Source organism: Struthio camelus, chromosome 3 (genome assembly GCF_040807025.1).
Source record: "Struthio camelus isolate bStrCam1 chromosome 3, bStrCam1.hap1, whole genome shotgun sequence".
In the NCBI taxonomy this organism is placed as follows: Eukaryota; Metazoa; Chordata; class Aves; order Struthioniformes; family Struthionidae; genus Struthio; species Struthio camelus.
The window spans coordinates 28,661,809-28,677,307 of record NC_090944.1 but is presented as its reverse complement, the minus strand read 5'-3'; the positions used below and the strand labels follow the sequence as shown (position 1 = coordinate 28,677,307).

General features: G+C 36.4%; 1 protein-coding gene across 20 annotated transcripts in view; it reads right to left on the bottom strand.

Moving 5' to 3' along the window:
* The window catches only part of MYT1L (myelin transcription factor 1 like), a 331,910-nt gene that overhangs the window by 80,806 nt on the left and 235,605 nt on the right, over nucleotides 1–15,499 (bottom strand). For 12 of the 20 annotated variants that reach the window (XM_009674012.2, XM_009674011.2, XM_009674007.2 and 9 more), the window contains 2 exons: nucleotides 5,521–6,498; nucleotides 845–979 (listed from right to left, as the gene is read on the bottom strand). In XM_009674012.2, the coding sequence (XP_009672307.1) occupies nucleotides 845–979; nucleotides 5,521–6,498 (1,113 nt within the window). The remainder of the gene's footprint in view (nucleotides 1–844; nucleotides 980–5,520; nucleotides 6,499–15,499) is intronic. The other 8 variants (XM_009674019.2, XM_009674030.2, XM_009674022.2 and 5 more) reach the window with 3 other exon arrangements.

Here is a 15,499-nt window from a genome sequence, read left to right as displayed (position 1 = left end):
TCATTTCAGCCTTGACTGTCTTTAACTTTTCCTTTATGCTGCTGTAAATCCATTGAAGTTATGTCAGTGAAGGATAGAGTGGATTTAGGCCCATAACCTTCAATGGAATAACTCCATTTTTAAGCAAATATGAAAGAGAACTGGATCTGAGTTAAATGCTTACCTGGTGTAAATCAGCATAGAGCAATTAGCTTCAATAGGACTATGCCAATTTCTACCAGCCAAGGAAGTGACTTCCAGAAATGAAGCCTCCTGCTTTCAGGCGAACTTCCTTTGTGCTCACACAGGTGAACTTCTCTTGCAGGGAATCTACCGACATTATAGGAAATTCCACCCATGTAAGTGACAGGGGAATATTGCTCAAAATATTGCTGAACTAAGTAAACAGCCAAATTGTTATTTTTAATAATAGAAATTAGTTTAGTATAAGTTATGTTTAAGATACAAGAACAACACTGGAAAGGGGGTGAAAGTTTTCCAAGTACAATTATTCTTGTACAAGACAATAGGGACAGCTGATGTGACATCAGCATTGGGAAGTAAAAGCAGTGCACATTTTCTGGAAATCTTTTTCTCTGTTGACTGAATACATGTCCTTAAAAACAATCTAGCACTCTTAAAATCAAAGAATACAGCTTTAAAAGTTGTTCTTTTTAGTGTAAAAGTTAGTAGAGAATGGAAATGATGGAATAAAGGAAAAACTAGAACACAGAACAGTTGACTAAGTTGAGACATACCATACTGAAAAATGAAATTAATTTTTTAAAATAAAAGGTTTAAAAAGCATGCTAGAAAAAATCTTTGTAGTTTTATCCCCGGTTTCCATGAAACAATGTGGACTTACTTTCTGGAGGGACCCTATCTTTGTGTGGGCATCCTGACAAACTGCGGTGATGGGGGTAAAGCCCCGTTACATGGCCCGTTCCATCACACCCAGGGGTAGGACATTTGCTTTCTTTCTTTTCTGTTCTTGAGGGATCTATAATTTACAACAAATGTGTCAAGTGAATGATGCTCTCCACATTTCTGTAATAAGGTTCATTTAATGATGTCAATTATTTTTTGGTAAATGTTCTTATGAAAATTAAAAGTAAAAAAAAACCCTTCTACTTCTTAACACAGTTTTGTCACTCTTATCCTGTTAGCTTCTTTTCAGACTGCAGGCTCCTATGATCACAGTAATATCCATTCATAGTGATTGCAAAGTGAACTTTTTATAGCAAAGCCATGCCACTGTCAATCAATTTTCTGCTGGCAAGCATCAGCTCAAGTGTGTAAAGTCATTTGGAAACTGTTTAGCTGCAGTTTCCCTTCTTTTCATTCTTATTTGACTGATGTATTAAAGTCTGAAAATGTGCTGTCATAGAAGTTCAGTGTCCTGAGAGTAGCAAACCCAGCTCTTTAGCATAATGATTCAACGAGTCAACACAAATAAATCGCTTTTCCAAGGCTCTCTGAGCAGATGACTCTGTTTTCTTTAAATTCCTTATGAAGTAGTAGAAACTATGTACATATTCTTTTCTCTTCAAAAAATTAAGGTGGGGTAAACATTGCAATTAGAAACACTGAAAGTATGACTTGTTGTGTAGATTTGGGGCCGTTACAGACATACATATACAATACTTGAATATTCACATGCTTAAAGGGTTAATGATCTTTTAGAATGTTGGATCATCTGTGTACAAATCAATGAAAAGTCTAAATAGACTTTTTTTTTTTCAACAAACTAAAGTTTTCTGCCAAGAATGAAGTGAAACTGCTGGTGAAATTAATCCTGAACTAGAACTTGCTCATATACTTCATCAGCTTGTTTCCTGTAACAGAACATTTGTAAAATAACATCCCTAGGCTTCCAGCTCAGCACGATACAAGTTACATTACATCATCTTAACCACGGTTGTCAGATTTTAGAAACTATTAGCAATTTTTACACTGGTATTAAAAGAATAAAATTCAAGATACTCTAACTATTACCATTTTGGCTCAAAATCAACCAACATCCCCTTTCTGTTTTTTTTTTTTTTTTTTCTTTTAGTCCAGCCTCCTTTCAATACCCAATCTGAGCTAGCCTCATTTAAGTATTTTATGTTGCTTTTGCCATTGCTTTGCTTCAGGATTTATGCTTTCTTCTTTGGAAAATAAGATTTTTCTACTTGTTTCTATTAAGTCTTACATTAAATTCCATCCCGACTTCAAAAAATGCAACACTCAGTACAATCAGTGGAAATTTCAGTACTTGCAGAACTTCACATACAACCCATTTTTTAAGCGTGTAGAAATACAATCCAGAGTTCACATTCAGCTGTAGACTTATTTTAACTTGATTTCCCTCTGGTAGTTCTTATATACTCTTACATTCCAAGTCCTTCCTAAAAATCCTGATTTTAGAGAAATTCTTTAGCTCATTGTAAATGATTCTCCATGTCTTATTTCCCTTCTTAAATTTTAATACCATATTTAAAACTTGGCTTTTGTAAATGGAATCTCTAATAATGAAAGTGTTATTTTACTTAGCCTGCATGTTGACTGTAAGATATAGTTCTTTGTTTCATGCTTTTTAACAAGAAATACATATGCAAATTCATCTTCAAAGTGCTATACAGTTATCAGAACGCTCCTGAAAATACTGTAATCTTATCTCTCAGGAAATTGAAATAAAGACATTAAAACCCAAGGCCACAGAAGGAGTAAATGTCAGAGGAGGGATAACAATTCCTACCAGAGAGGCCTGTGCTGAGACCACTAGAACACCAAGCCCACAGCTACATACATACACAACTCTGAAGAACTCTTTATGTCAGGTACTTTGGGATGTGCAAAAGTACTGGATAAGTGAATAAATAATGTAAATGAAATATAGATTATGTAAATATAACAATATTCAAGGACTGCAAAAAATGTAGATGATTAACAGACCATAATGGCTTTTTAGAGACTTCATACTAGAGAAACTTTAGCTACTAAATTTTGTCACAACTCCACTGAAGTCAGTGGAGGTATTCTAATTTAGAGCAGCTGAGGATCTGGACACTTATACCCTACAGTGTCAAGCAAATCCTCCTCTGTATTCAGATCTATGCTATAAAATTGTAGCACATATCAGTTCCCTAAGAGCCTTTATGGTCTAATGAGTCAGAAAAGATGCTGTATACTAATCTTAATGTTTTCAAAACTTGCACAAAATTATACTTGCACAATTTCCCATTGCTTTTAATGGAAGACATCCAACTAAAACTTTCCACAGCTTTACAGGAAACACCGGTTACTTGTTTGAAAAACCTTCACAGCCAATGGGGAGAAGTATTTCATAATTTTATTTAATTCTATAAACTTTCCTCACTCCTTGCCACAATGGGAATATTGCCTGCATGAAGGTTATCAAACAGCTCAAAAGGTTTTAAAATTCTTAAATTTCCAATGAAAGCCTGTTAGAAGGCTTTAAATGGCATGGAAAAAATGGCTTGGGGTCCCTTAATGGTTATTTCAGCCATCTCTGAGAGCAGAACTCCAGAAGACAGAAGACAGGAGGTAGTTCCCACTGAATACCTGCGCACCCAAAAGTTTCCACTTAACCATATCATACAACTCTGTGAATATCTTTTTCATGAATATTTGGAAAATTCTATATGAGTTGAGAACAAATGACATAATCAGCTGCCTTACTTAAAGCTTCCTCTCTCAACAACGGCAGTAGTTTCCTACATGTTTTTTAAAGTAAGGAAGGAATCGGTTTTTCTTTCCTCCCTTATTAAAAAAGCACAGAAGGATCCACTCCATAAAGTTTCTTTGTACACATTATCACAGTCTTTAGGGCTGTCATTTAGATCCCTGGCTGGGGTTTGGGCCTACCACCAATTCAGCCTGCAGCTCCTAAGAGGTAGGATGGTTCAAAGAAACTCTAAAATTTACTGAAATAGGAAGTCTACATTTTTGCTATTGTCAGAAATTGTATTAGCTTTTTGGAGACAGCAGATCTATATATATGCACATTTTCCTAAGCATGCATAGACTGGAAAGGCTGGACAGCACCAGAATTATAAAGTTCTTAAAAATTAATATTGGTTCGCCATGTTTTCTGTGTTTTTGTTAGAGATGTATTCAAAAGGAAAATATACCTAATATCTGTCATATGCAAACAACATTTAGCACAACATCCATATGGCTATGCAGTAATACACTAACTAAAGTTGTCTTCCCCAAATACCCCAAGTTAGTACAGCATTCACTGGATCATGTATTTCTGTTTAAAAGAAACAAAATTTCTCTCAAATACATTGCGGAAGACTGTCTGACATCAGTAATCTCCATGCTTGTCCAACAGACTGGCCATTACTTTTCTTTAAGTCTTGTAAAAAAAGACCAAAACCTTTCTTGGACCAAGATATTGTCTGCCTGCCTGAATGTCACAGGCAAATGTTAGGGTATCACGCTTTCAAAACAGGGACTTATAAAAAAGGAAAAAAAATGCCCACCATCTCAATTATGGAAATGAAATCAAATACTGTTATAATAAAGACAAGAATTATCCAGTCTCTGCTTAGCATCTCCCAAGAAATATCATGTCCTCAGCTTCCACTAAAGTCAATGGGAATTAAGGGTGTTCAATGAATCTCAGGAGGTATTGAACACTTCATACAACATGGCCCTAGATGTATAGATGCAGACACATTGAAGAGGGGTGTGGTAATAAAAACGCACCATCACCAGGATAATCCCGTAAATTAAAACGCATTCTAAAGGTAACCTTTAGTCTGTTCTTTTTTTTTGGTCTTTTATATTGAATTATGGTCAAGGCAGCACCTTAACTGTTTCCACAATGGAATGAAACCAGTGAAGTGGAATGCACATAAGAAAGAAATTGCTATTGATCTCAGCCCAGGCCACACCATGCCTTGCATAGCAAATGGTTTCCATTACCTTACTATCTTAAGATAATTAATGTGCAGTCACTGCCCCTATCTTATGTTATTGGTCATTCTGGTACTGTTCAATTTCTATCAGGCAATTCTACATTTTATATGGGAGAGGCTTCATCAATAACTGTCATTTGATGATAATTTTATAAATCACGATGCCACCTACCCAATCCAATCTGTAAAATATGCACTTCATAGCTGATTGACTAACTGCTACACAAAACTCCTCTATCCGATATAGTTTGCAACATAACTCTCCACTGTTTTTTAGTTATGATTGCTATAAAATATAATAAAAATGTGAGAAAAATCTTTGCCTCTTTCAACATGATCTCTTGTTTGTTTTATTGCCCTGAAAAGTTATTTTTTAATTTAGCCAAATGATAGTCACTGAAACGCTGTACATATTTCTAACACTGTAGAATGAATTATTGTATTTTATAATCACAGCATGATGCTATTTTACAATCATGCCATACCACTACAATTTAAATAAAGTTCCCATTTTGTGGAATTAATAACTTCACTTCAGAATTCTATGCAAAACTTGACATGTTAGCTCACACTTTCTCATGACATAACATACGGTATATAGAAATATTACCTTTACCATAATATGGCTTTTTGACATGGCCGTCACTGGGTTTAGGCTTCCTGTCATCCCCAGAAAGTTGTCTTGGAGACTGTTCCTCAAATGATCTCATATTATCCCTCCTTCCAGCTTCCACTGCCATTTTTTCTCTCATGGCTTTTGCTCTCTCAGTTTCCAAAGCAATTGCTTTCTCAAGCAGGGTTAAGTTACCTTTTGTCATATCAAACACTTCTTCAGACCTATCTGAAGTAATAGAGGTGGTATCATCGTCTCTTTCATGACAACCATCCTCCTTTGCACAGCTAGAAAAAGTTCTAGATCTGGGGCTCAACTGTTCTTCAAGCCTCATTAGGTTCATCATATCAGAGTAATTCCGGTCTGGTGTTCTTCCTTGGAAGTCATCTTCTTGCCTGACATGCTGACGAGTGTTCATGTTTTGCTGTTGATTTCTTTCCTGTGGGTTTGTCTCACTGAGTTTCCTAGCCAGATCAAAACACTGGTTCCTTAAGCACTCCAAACTGCTGAGACACACCTCTTCATCACTCTCCTCCACCATTTTTTCTGTAAGTCCATTGTTCACAGGCTTCCCTAGCATTACAAAGTTCATATTCCTATTATCTTGCTGTGAAGTATTGTCTGCATAATTTCTGTCATTAATGTTTTCTGAAAGCACTACACCATGTCCTTGTGCTAATAATTTAAGAGAGTCCACTGTTTCTCTAACAACATCACTGTCTAAATCTAAACTTAGCTCACTTTTCCGACCAATGTTTTCATTTTTGTCACTATCATCTTCCAGACTATTAGATGTATTGCTGTTCATTTCTGATTCTGTCCTGGCTCTGTATGCTGCATCCTCTGCAATTTTACCAAGATTTAACAATGACTTGGCCACCAGTTCATCGTAATTATCATACTCATCATTATTGTTATCGTCTTTTTCTGTGTCTTGCATTATTCGAGTATTGTGACAATTCATTTGATGATCTTCTGCATAAAAAACAGAAACAAAGAAAGAAACAAAGAAAGAAAGAAAAAGGAAAAGAAAAGAAAAAAGTGGCTACAATTGGAACTGTTGTTGTAATCGCATGGACAGAAAACAAACTGCATGTCAAATACTGTTAATCATACAGCAATTCTATAACACTAAGGCCCATGTGCAGTTAAGTTTAAACTGCTCTTATTAAGTGAATTTCTCTATAGTCCATTATGCTATTTTTGTTTATTTGCAATTCACATGAATTTCTTTCACCGTACTCATAAGAAAAAGACAATCCAAATGGTAATCACTACTATTGCTAAAAAATATTATACTTCTAAAGTATAATATTTAAAGCATTAAGTACTTATGTTTCTCCTTTCACTTCTTTTTTACAGTTCTAGGGGGTATATGATATATCATATGACTAATATGACATAATTGCCTAGGTTTCAAACTTCTCTCACTCTTTTATTTCTAAATACGGCAGATGGTAAAGGAGAGAACACTACTGGATTTATTCTCTTATTGATGAATGTATATTCACCAAAAGAGAAATAATACATATTAAACAGGAAATTATCACTTTCTTAAATACTTCATACACCAATAACACTAGATAAACAATAACTATATGCAAATATCAAAATGGCATTTCAGTTAGTGGAACCATCAGCAGAAATCAAAATCTATCGATTTAACTATGCAAACTGTGGAGTACGATTTTAAAAGAATTTTTAAATGAAAGGAAGATAGAAGCAATATAATTGTAAGCAAATATGCTTGTCCAGTTCATCTAGTTATATATACACAATAGAGCTGTTTACTACTATCCTGTACAGTGTAACATAATGGTACGGAGTTACCATGTTTTGCTTAGTTTTGCTTTAGCAACTGTTGAATAACAGAGGGACAACTTAAAAAAATGTGAGGCCCTGAGGGCGAAATTCATCTCACCTGATTTTAGACATGAGCAAGGCAGGCATCTATATCTAAGTAAGCCATTCAATGTTCCCATTCTAGTCAGTGAAAGAAACAGAGGCTTTAAGGGTACAATCCACCTGGTCTGGTTAAGATATCTTCTTCAAGATAAAATTAATCACTCAATAGACGTGCCTGTTTCTCTTCATTAACAACAAAGGGACTCCAGGAGAATTGCCTCAGAGTAGATGCCTACCCTGAAGATATCCACATTTGGTCAGATGAATATCATCCAGAGAGCATTTTCTGGTATCTTTTGTTCATTCAGAAGCGATATCTTTCCTAGGCTTATTCTTAAAATAAACATACATTCATCATTATTTACTAATGAACGTCTCATAAGTTATATTTTGATAATTGGCTACTCAAACAATATTTGAATGTGTTCCATCACAACTTGAAAAAAAAAAGTTCCTAAAGCTGTCATTAGATTGACATGCTAGGCCATTTTTTCAACTGGTGCAAATCGAAAGAAATCAGCAGAGCCAGGACAATTAACACCTGCTCAAGAGCTAGCCCATCAACTTGAGATGTCATCTTTTCAGTTCAGATGTATTTGCAACACTGGTACACCTAAAAACATAGCATTTTCTAAGGTGTGACTTTGATGTTTTGGGTTAAAGAAAGTAAAGCAGGAAAATTCAGGTAGTAGGTGGCTCATACATTAACATTTTGATGACAGGAAAGCATTTGTGGTAAAAATAATTTTTTAAGTCAGTGGACAAGATAATAAATCAGAGTTTTAAATACAAAGCTCAACAACACAATAACTGATATTTCAGCCAAAAGATAGTGTTCCTCCTACACAGTGGTTAGGGATCCTGGGATGATAGTAGGCTGTAGTTAAGTAGCAGACCTGATAGATGACAAGGCTATATCTAGGAAACAAAATGCTCTAAGGGCAAAATACTGTATAATATACATTATCTACTTGAATACAGTGGGAAGACAATTAATAGGGAAGGATATATGTTATTTTTAAGTGACAAGAGGATGTATGTTATTTTTAAGTGTCCAGATATTCAAAGTCAACGGTGGGTTACCTATTTATCATCAAAGGTCGTTTTATTTTAGTTGTCTGCTGTTCTCAAGATAATCATAATTCACATTTATGCTTCAGTCCCTTTAAAATTAAGTATATTACAGTATCAACTTTTCAGCATAAAAGTAAGGAATGTCGCTTAAGCTTCCTATGTGAAAAATTTCCATCTTGAACGTCTGCAAAGAAGTAAGCAGTTAAGGATTACTGGGTAGTTTGTGCTATTTGAAAAGCAAATGCTTTAATACACTAATGATCATTTTCTAGAGTGAAATGTACAAACAAATCCCACATTAATTTAAATACTAAGGCTAAAACCTGTTGCCAAGAAGATTATTCATTAGAAACTGCTGCTTTTATGGGGCACTACTTCTTGTAACTATGTCTGATGGGCAGTCAAATGTAGAAGGAACATCAAAATAATTAAAGAAGCAGTGAGCTACATCTCCAAAACAGCCAGTGCCTTCAAGTTTAGGATGAGATATCTAGAAACACTGGTGAAGTCAGTCCAAAACTGAGTTTAGCAGGATACTGCAATGTAGAGTAAGAAAAAATATATTGTCTTAGGTCACCCAGAGAACTGTTCAGGTATGCAGCGAATACTCTAGGCAAACTTTAGGAATGTGAACGATCTCGGGGTTTGTTTTCTAAATAAGGGGTTTTGTGTTTGTTTTTACGTGAATGGGAGTCATGTAAATGATCACCAATGGGAGGAATGTGTTATGCTTTGCCTCCACAACAGTGAAAAGTCAAAATATGAATCACGTACTGTGTGAGTGAAGACATGTAAATTCCTTTTGAGTAGGTGAAGCAGGGTGAAAGCTGTAACTATGACATTTTTTATTCTGTTTGTTTGGTTATATCCTTTTCAGCTCTGCCCGTTCAATCCTAAAAAGAAGAAGAAAAAAGGGTGGTGGAGGAGAAGAAAATGTAAAGCATGAATCCTGGATGAGAGAGGCAGGAAAACAAAATATTTAATCAAGCTTCATTCCTCCTCTTTCAATTTTTGGCCCTTTCTTCCATCTTCTACTTTGCATTTCTTTAACAGCCCACTATTTTTCTCATGTTCTCCATGCAGCAGTTAATTTGGAGCAAAAGGATATTTATGTGTACTATTTCTCCTGCTCAGTAGCACAATCTGGCAGGTGCTGAGCCCTCTGTGAAGCACTTGTGCCACTTGTTTACTAACCCAAAGGTTTAAGCACTAAAATTAGTTCACGTATTAGTTAAAGGTAGTTCTGGAAATTATGTCATCCTAGCAGCTTTGTATGAACCTATGTGTCTTTTCTTTGATTCAACTCTGTAAAATCTAATCTTGATTTCGTTTCATGTTTCTATATTACCTAAGATTTGATCTTTAACTGGGTACCCATCTTTACATTGTGCTGTTTAATGGCTATTTGTTAAATGACTGCAAAACATATAAGAGTAAAACAGCTATTCTACGCCTTCCATAATTTTTGTAATCATTGACCCAAATCGCAGCTTTTTTATTGGGAGAAGCAGTTGAGTTTTTCCCAAAAAGAAACAATCATCTGGCCAATTTAGGTGAAGAGCAGACAAAGTTATTATGTGCCCTATTTCAGTAAGCTTTAGGGTTGCATGGACAAGAAATATGCAACACAGTTTAAAAAGAATGCCAGGTTTTTTTTTATCCCTCATCCCAGTAAAAGCATGACTATTTAGGTATTTTTGATTGCAAAGTTTGTTCTTTGTAGCTCCCAGGACATGACATGTAGGGAAATTATAGTGAAGGGTATGTGGAATAGCTTTAAAGAGCTGGAAGCCTTCAGCCATCTGAACATAAATGCAGTCTTCTCTTGCACTATAAAAAAGTGAATAATTTGATTTCTTATTGCACTTTTCATCCAAGGATCTCAAAGCACTTTACAAACATTATTTAAGAAAGCCTCACAACACCCCTGTGAGGTAGGTATTTTAACTCGATTTGACAGATGGGAGATTGAGAGACAGAGAAGTTGAGCGCATCTTTCCAGGTTATACAAGGAGTCCCTGGAGAATAAGGACTTGACCTTTATGCGGTAAATTGCTTGCTCCCTTTGCTCCTATCACATACATATTGAAAAATATTTTGGCAAAATAAATAGCTTTTTATATTGTTAGTGTAAGGACTCATGCAAAACAGCACCTTCTTTTTGAAAAGGAAAATATAAAGCATTTAGTTTGAGAGATTCTGCAGAGAGAGGCAATGATGCTTCAGTAATAACAGCTAAATTCCTAACAAAGGACAAACACTTCAGAAATAAGCATTTCTAAATCTATGGTCTGTGTATCAAATTACTCACTTTCTCCCAAGCATGGGAAAACATGACAGCTATCAATCTGAACCTATGTGGTCATATAGGCCTTCTGCCCAGATGGACTGTTTCATTATCCAGGCAGCATTGCCTGCTTTAGAACTCTTCACCGCTTTTGCTACTGCAACTTGTCAGTTCCTAAGTGCTCAGCATATGATACCACTGCATTACCATTTTACTCCTAAGCTGTGAAGTGAGATCTGTACATACATCTCCACATTACACAAGTATTTTAGGAATCTAGGATAGTTGGTCTATGAGAAATATGCAGCAAGACAGTGTTCGCACAAATGCATCCCAAATCTTAGAATTTTACAACAATGTAATTTTGGGGTTTGTTTGTACATTGCATTCTCCTCTGGAAAAATTCTATGAGTAAGGAAACCAAAGAGCTAGAAAACTTGGTGAGCAACTTCTGAAACGGGTTTGGTTTCTTCTCCACTCAACACTAAAGAAATAAAGCACACTTGCAGCTCTCCAAGGGCCTGAGCAAAATGTCTAAAAATCTGAACATTCCTATTGACAAGGGATTTGGACATCCTTGAACATCCTTTTGAACATCTCTGGTTATTTCACAGGCTGAACACTGAAGTTGACCATATGCAATTCTTTGCATCTGCAAAAGTTCCTGAATCTCTTTCACATTAAAGACACTTTAGGTAAAGAGCAAAGCAATTTATTTTTACAGTAGCTGATATCTTATATCGACCTTGTATTACCTAATGAAAGAATTGTTCACTTATTTATTTGACTTCAATTATTCCATTATTTTTTTCACTGCTCCTTCTCAGCTCATTACACCTACTTATAACAGTTATAACACTGGGCTTTACTGTTTAGACTCTCCTACAGTAATTATAGTATTCAAATAATAGCCAATGCTCAAAGTAAAGTAAGTTAGGAGTGGAAGTCATTAAGCACGGAAAGGAAGGTCTGAGCTATAGAAGACAACACATCACTGTAGCATTCTGTGTTATAAACTAGGAGTGAGGACAACAGAGCAAGCCTGTAGAGGCTTTTAAATATTGTACATAACTTGCTGGCTTACTGTAGCTTTTCTTCTTTTTTTTTTCCTTCTGTCACATTTTGACCTTTCCATTTCCTCTTTTTATCTGGTTTTGCTCACTGGAAAAAAAAAAAAGTACTTTTTTTTCCAAAGGACTAAAAGGGATCCTCATAGATCTGAATTTATCTCCTGTTGTGAAGTGGTTAAGTACGTCTAAAAACACTCCTTGCTTTTCCTATTTTCCCTCTTAAAATGTATTAGAAATGGTAAAAAATGAATTTTAATGAATAATATTGGCATCAAAGCATTTATGAAGATTTAAATTTTTATACAAATCAGATTTTGTACAGACTTTATCTAAATGAGTTTGTATAAGTGAATTTGTATATAATCAATCCCCTCAAACATGCTTTTTCTTTGCTTATGCCATCTTTGTGGTCTGTTATTGTACCTTGTCTATGTCAGACCTGCATGAATGGCATCTTACTCTACAAATATTCTCATAAAGTATTGGCAGAATATAGACGTTCTTACTTGGGTTATTCCTGTTAATATCACAGAATGAGGCACAAATTCAGATAAAGAGAGACGGAGAGCATCAGATAATCCAGAATATTATTAGGGTTGCAACAGCTTTAAAAATTAGGTCATTTGTTCTTCATCTATGTCTTCCCATCCTCAGTTCCTACGAGCTACCTAACAGTCTCTGTACAGTTTTGGAAAAGAATTCTGAAGATATCTGATAGAGCTCCTCTGACAAGACTCTGGTTGTGATTTTCTGCTTCTAGTGAGAGACATTGCAACAGTGAGAGACATTGTCTCTAGTGAGAGACATTGTTTCTTAAAAATTGACTAGCTTCTGACTCAACCTGGTATGCCCAGCTTACTTATGATTTCTTATTTTCACCACAAGATACTGCTTGCCTTTCTTTGATCTTAGAGCATCTCACGTTTCTACCTGCCACTTACATGATGTCGTATTGGTGTCACGGAATTGCAGAATAGCTGAAGTTGAAAGGGAGCTCTGGAGGTCACCTGGTCCAGCCCCCTGCCCAAAACAGGGTCAGCTTAGAGTAGGCGCCTCAGGACCCTGTCCAATCCAGTTTTGAATATCTCCCAGGATGGAGATACCACAGCATCTCTGGGCAACCTGTTCCAGTGTTTGACCACGCTCATGATGAAAAATTCTTTCTTAATTTCTTATCACAATTTCTCTTGTTACAACTTATTTCTGTTGCCTCTCATCCTATCACTGCACAGCTCCATTTTCTCTCTACCTTCCCCTTAGATAGTTGAAGATAGCAGAAAGATCTCCCCTTAGCTTCCTCTTCCTCAGACTGAACAAGCCCATTTCCCTCAGCTTCTCTTTGTACATCATGTGCTCTGGCTCCTTAACCATTTTAGCAGCTAAGCACTGGACTCCACTATTTTAAGTCTTTCTTGTACTAGTGAGCCCAAAGCTAGACATAATGATCCCAATGCAACATTGTAAGTGCTGAAAAACAGGGAATAATCACTTTCCTCAGCCTTTTGGTTACACTCTCCAGGCTTTTCATTCTGACAGCCAAACATTATTTCCAAAAAGTCAAAAGTCAATGAATATGCTAGGGAACGGGCATTTTTTTGCATATCAGCAAAAAATACTTTTCAGTTACCTACTGGGATTCCTCTAAGTAGAGAAGGTCCTGTTGAGTATGAAGCCTGCCCGTTTAGTTCACAGAGTCAGTAATATTCAGTATGAAGGCATATGTTTAGGTTTGAGAAAAAACTTGCTGAGAATATCTGTGATCAGAAATGGGTATGCCAGATTTGCAAAAGCAGTACAATTTAGCTGGTCATCTGGTCTGTGTTTCTTAGAATCGTAATCAGGTTCAAGCAGCCCTCAACTGTTTTAACCTGGTTTCTGGCTGGGCAGATAATGAGATAGCTTTAGCTGATGGCTGATACTCATTTGATCCTACTTTTGCTCCCCAGGAAGTCTATATGAGGGAGGGGAGATATTCTGTCTCAGACATAGGCATAGAATGACTCAGTAGACTTATCTAGCAGCTTCTTGCTTTCTCTCAGCTTTCCACAGCTCAGCAGGACAGCAAGCAATGAGGCAGCCATAGTTATTCTCCAGATACTGTGGTACAGCAGGGAGACAGCAGGGGAGCAGAGGACCAGCTGCACCAAAGGAAGGGCACCCACTCAAACAGCTCTTGATACAGAGTTTCTCATGGGGCTACTCCAAAGGCAACTTAGGAGACAATGACCTCTATCTATATCCCTCTCTATGATCATTGCCTTGCAAAGGATGCAACGTGGAAAAAAAAAATATTTTCTGTTCATAAACTAACATTTTCTTTTTCACATACTACTCTCCAAGAGAGATAGGTTGGAAACTGTTACTGTAGGGATATGTAATCACTTTTCACTGATTTTGATTCAGTTCTGATTTCTGACTCAATGCTGACATCCATATTTCTGACTCAACTACATCCATGCACATCTCCATATAAAGTAGTCATATAGACTCCATTTATAGGCAATGGACAAAAACAGGCACCCTGGAATGTGATTTATACTGTCCTAAGGTAGGTATCTGTAATAGATTGTATGAATTGTTCCCTAAAAGCGACTGTTTCTCTTGACTGACTACAAATGAAATTGAGGGTAATGAAGGAGCTCCTTGGTAAGCAGCTTACATGAAGACATCTACACAGCAGATGCCTTAAATTGGATGGGATGAATCCTATCCCAGTTGTTTTTACTCTGAACTTTCAAATTGCTCTTTGCTGAACATCAACAATATCTTTGACACAGAAGGAACTGCAAGGAGGAAGCAGCTACCTGAAAGGAGCTACCTTTGGCTTGTAGATAGAGATAAAATTATACAGGCAAAGGTTGGTGTTAATGGGACAGATGGATGCTTTGGGTGGGATGGATGTTTTGTGCCTCTATGAGTGAAGGTAGTTATATCTTATTGGATGTATCTGATCTGCATTATAAATGCAATTACTTATTTTGGTCTGCATTTGATTTTCAAAGGAAGCCTCTTTGTGCTATGATAATAATCTGATCTATCTGACAGAGGGGACAGATGCACATATTAATATCACTCCAGAAGATGAGAGAACTGTTAAATATAATATTCCTGAAATGTATTCCTTTCTCTCTTTCTATCCCCTCACCAATTTCAGTGGTAATGGATCTGGGAAAACAAAGACTTTTATGTGCATCAACGACAGACTTTACTTCACTTGAAACATTTCATGAGAGACAGATTAAGGCTTTTTATTAGGGGTTTGCTCTTTTTCCTTATCCCATGATCCAGCTTCTGCATCTACATTTCCCTCATTTCACATTGTTTCAGTGACAGGGAAGGTTGAGTAATACTCCCTAAAGTAAGGAGACCTTAACTTCAAAGGGTGCTTTGCCTCTTTGGTTACATCCATTCTAGAATAAACTAATCAGGGACAGCACACCAGACCAAGCAGTGGCATGTGATCATTCACACTGTTAAATTGTTAGTGAAGCTCTGGCATGGTTTTGACTTGAATCACCTAGCATCCTTCCAAAGTCCAGAAACAGTGCAGTGATGCTGGTTAGGGACCATTCCCAAGGGGCAGTTTTGGATGTGGTCATCTTATTTTGGTATGAACACAAGCCATGTTGCAACAACTGGA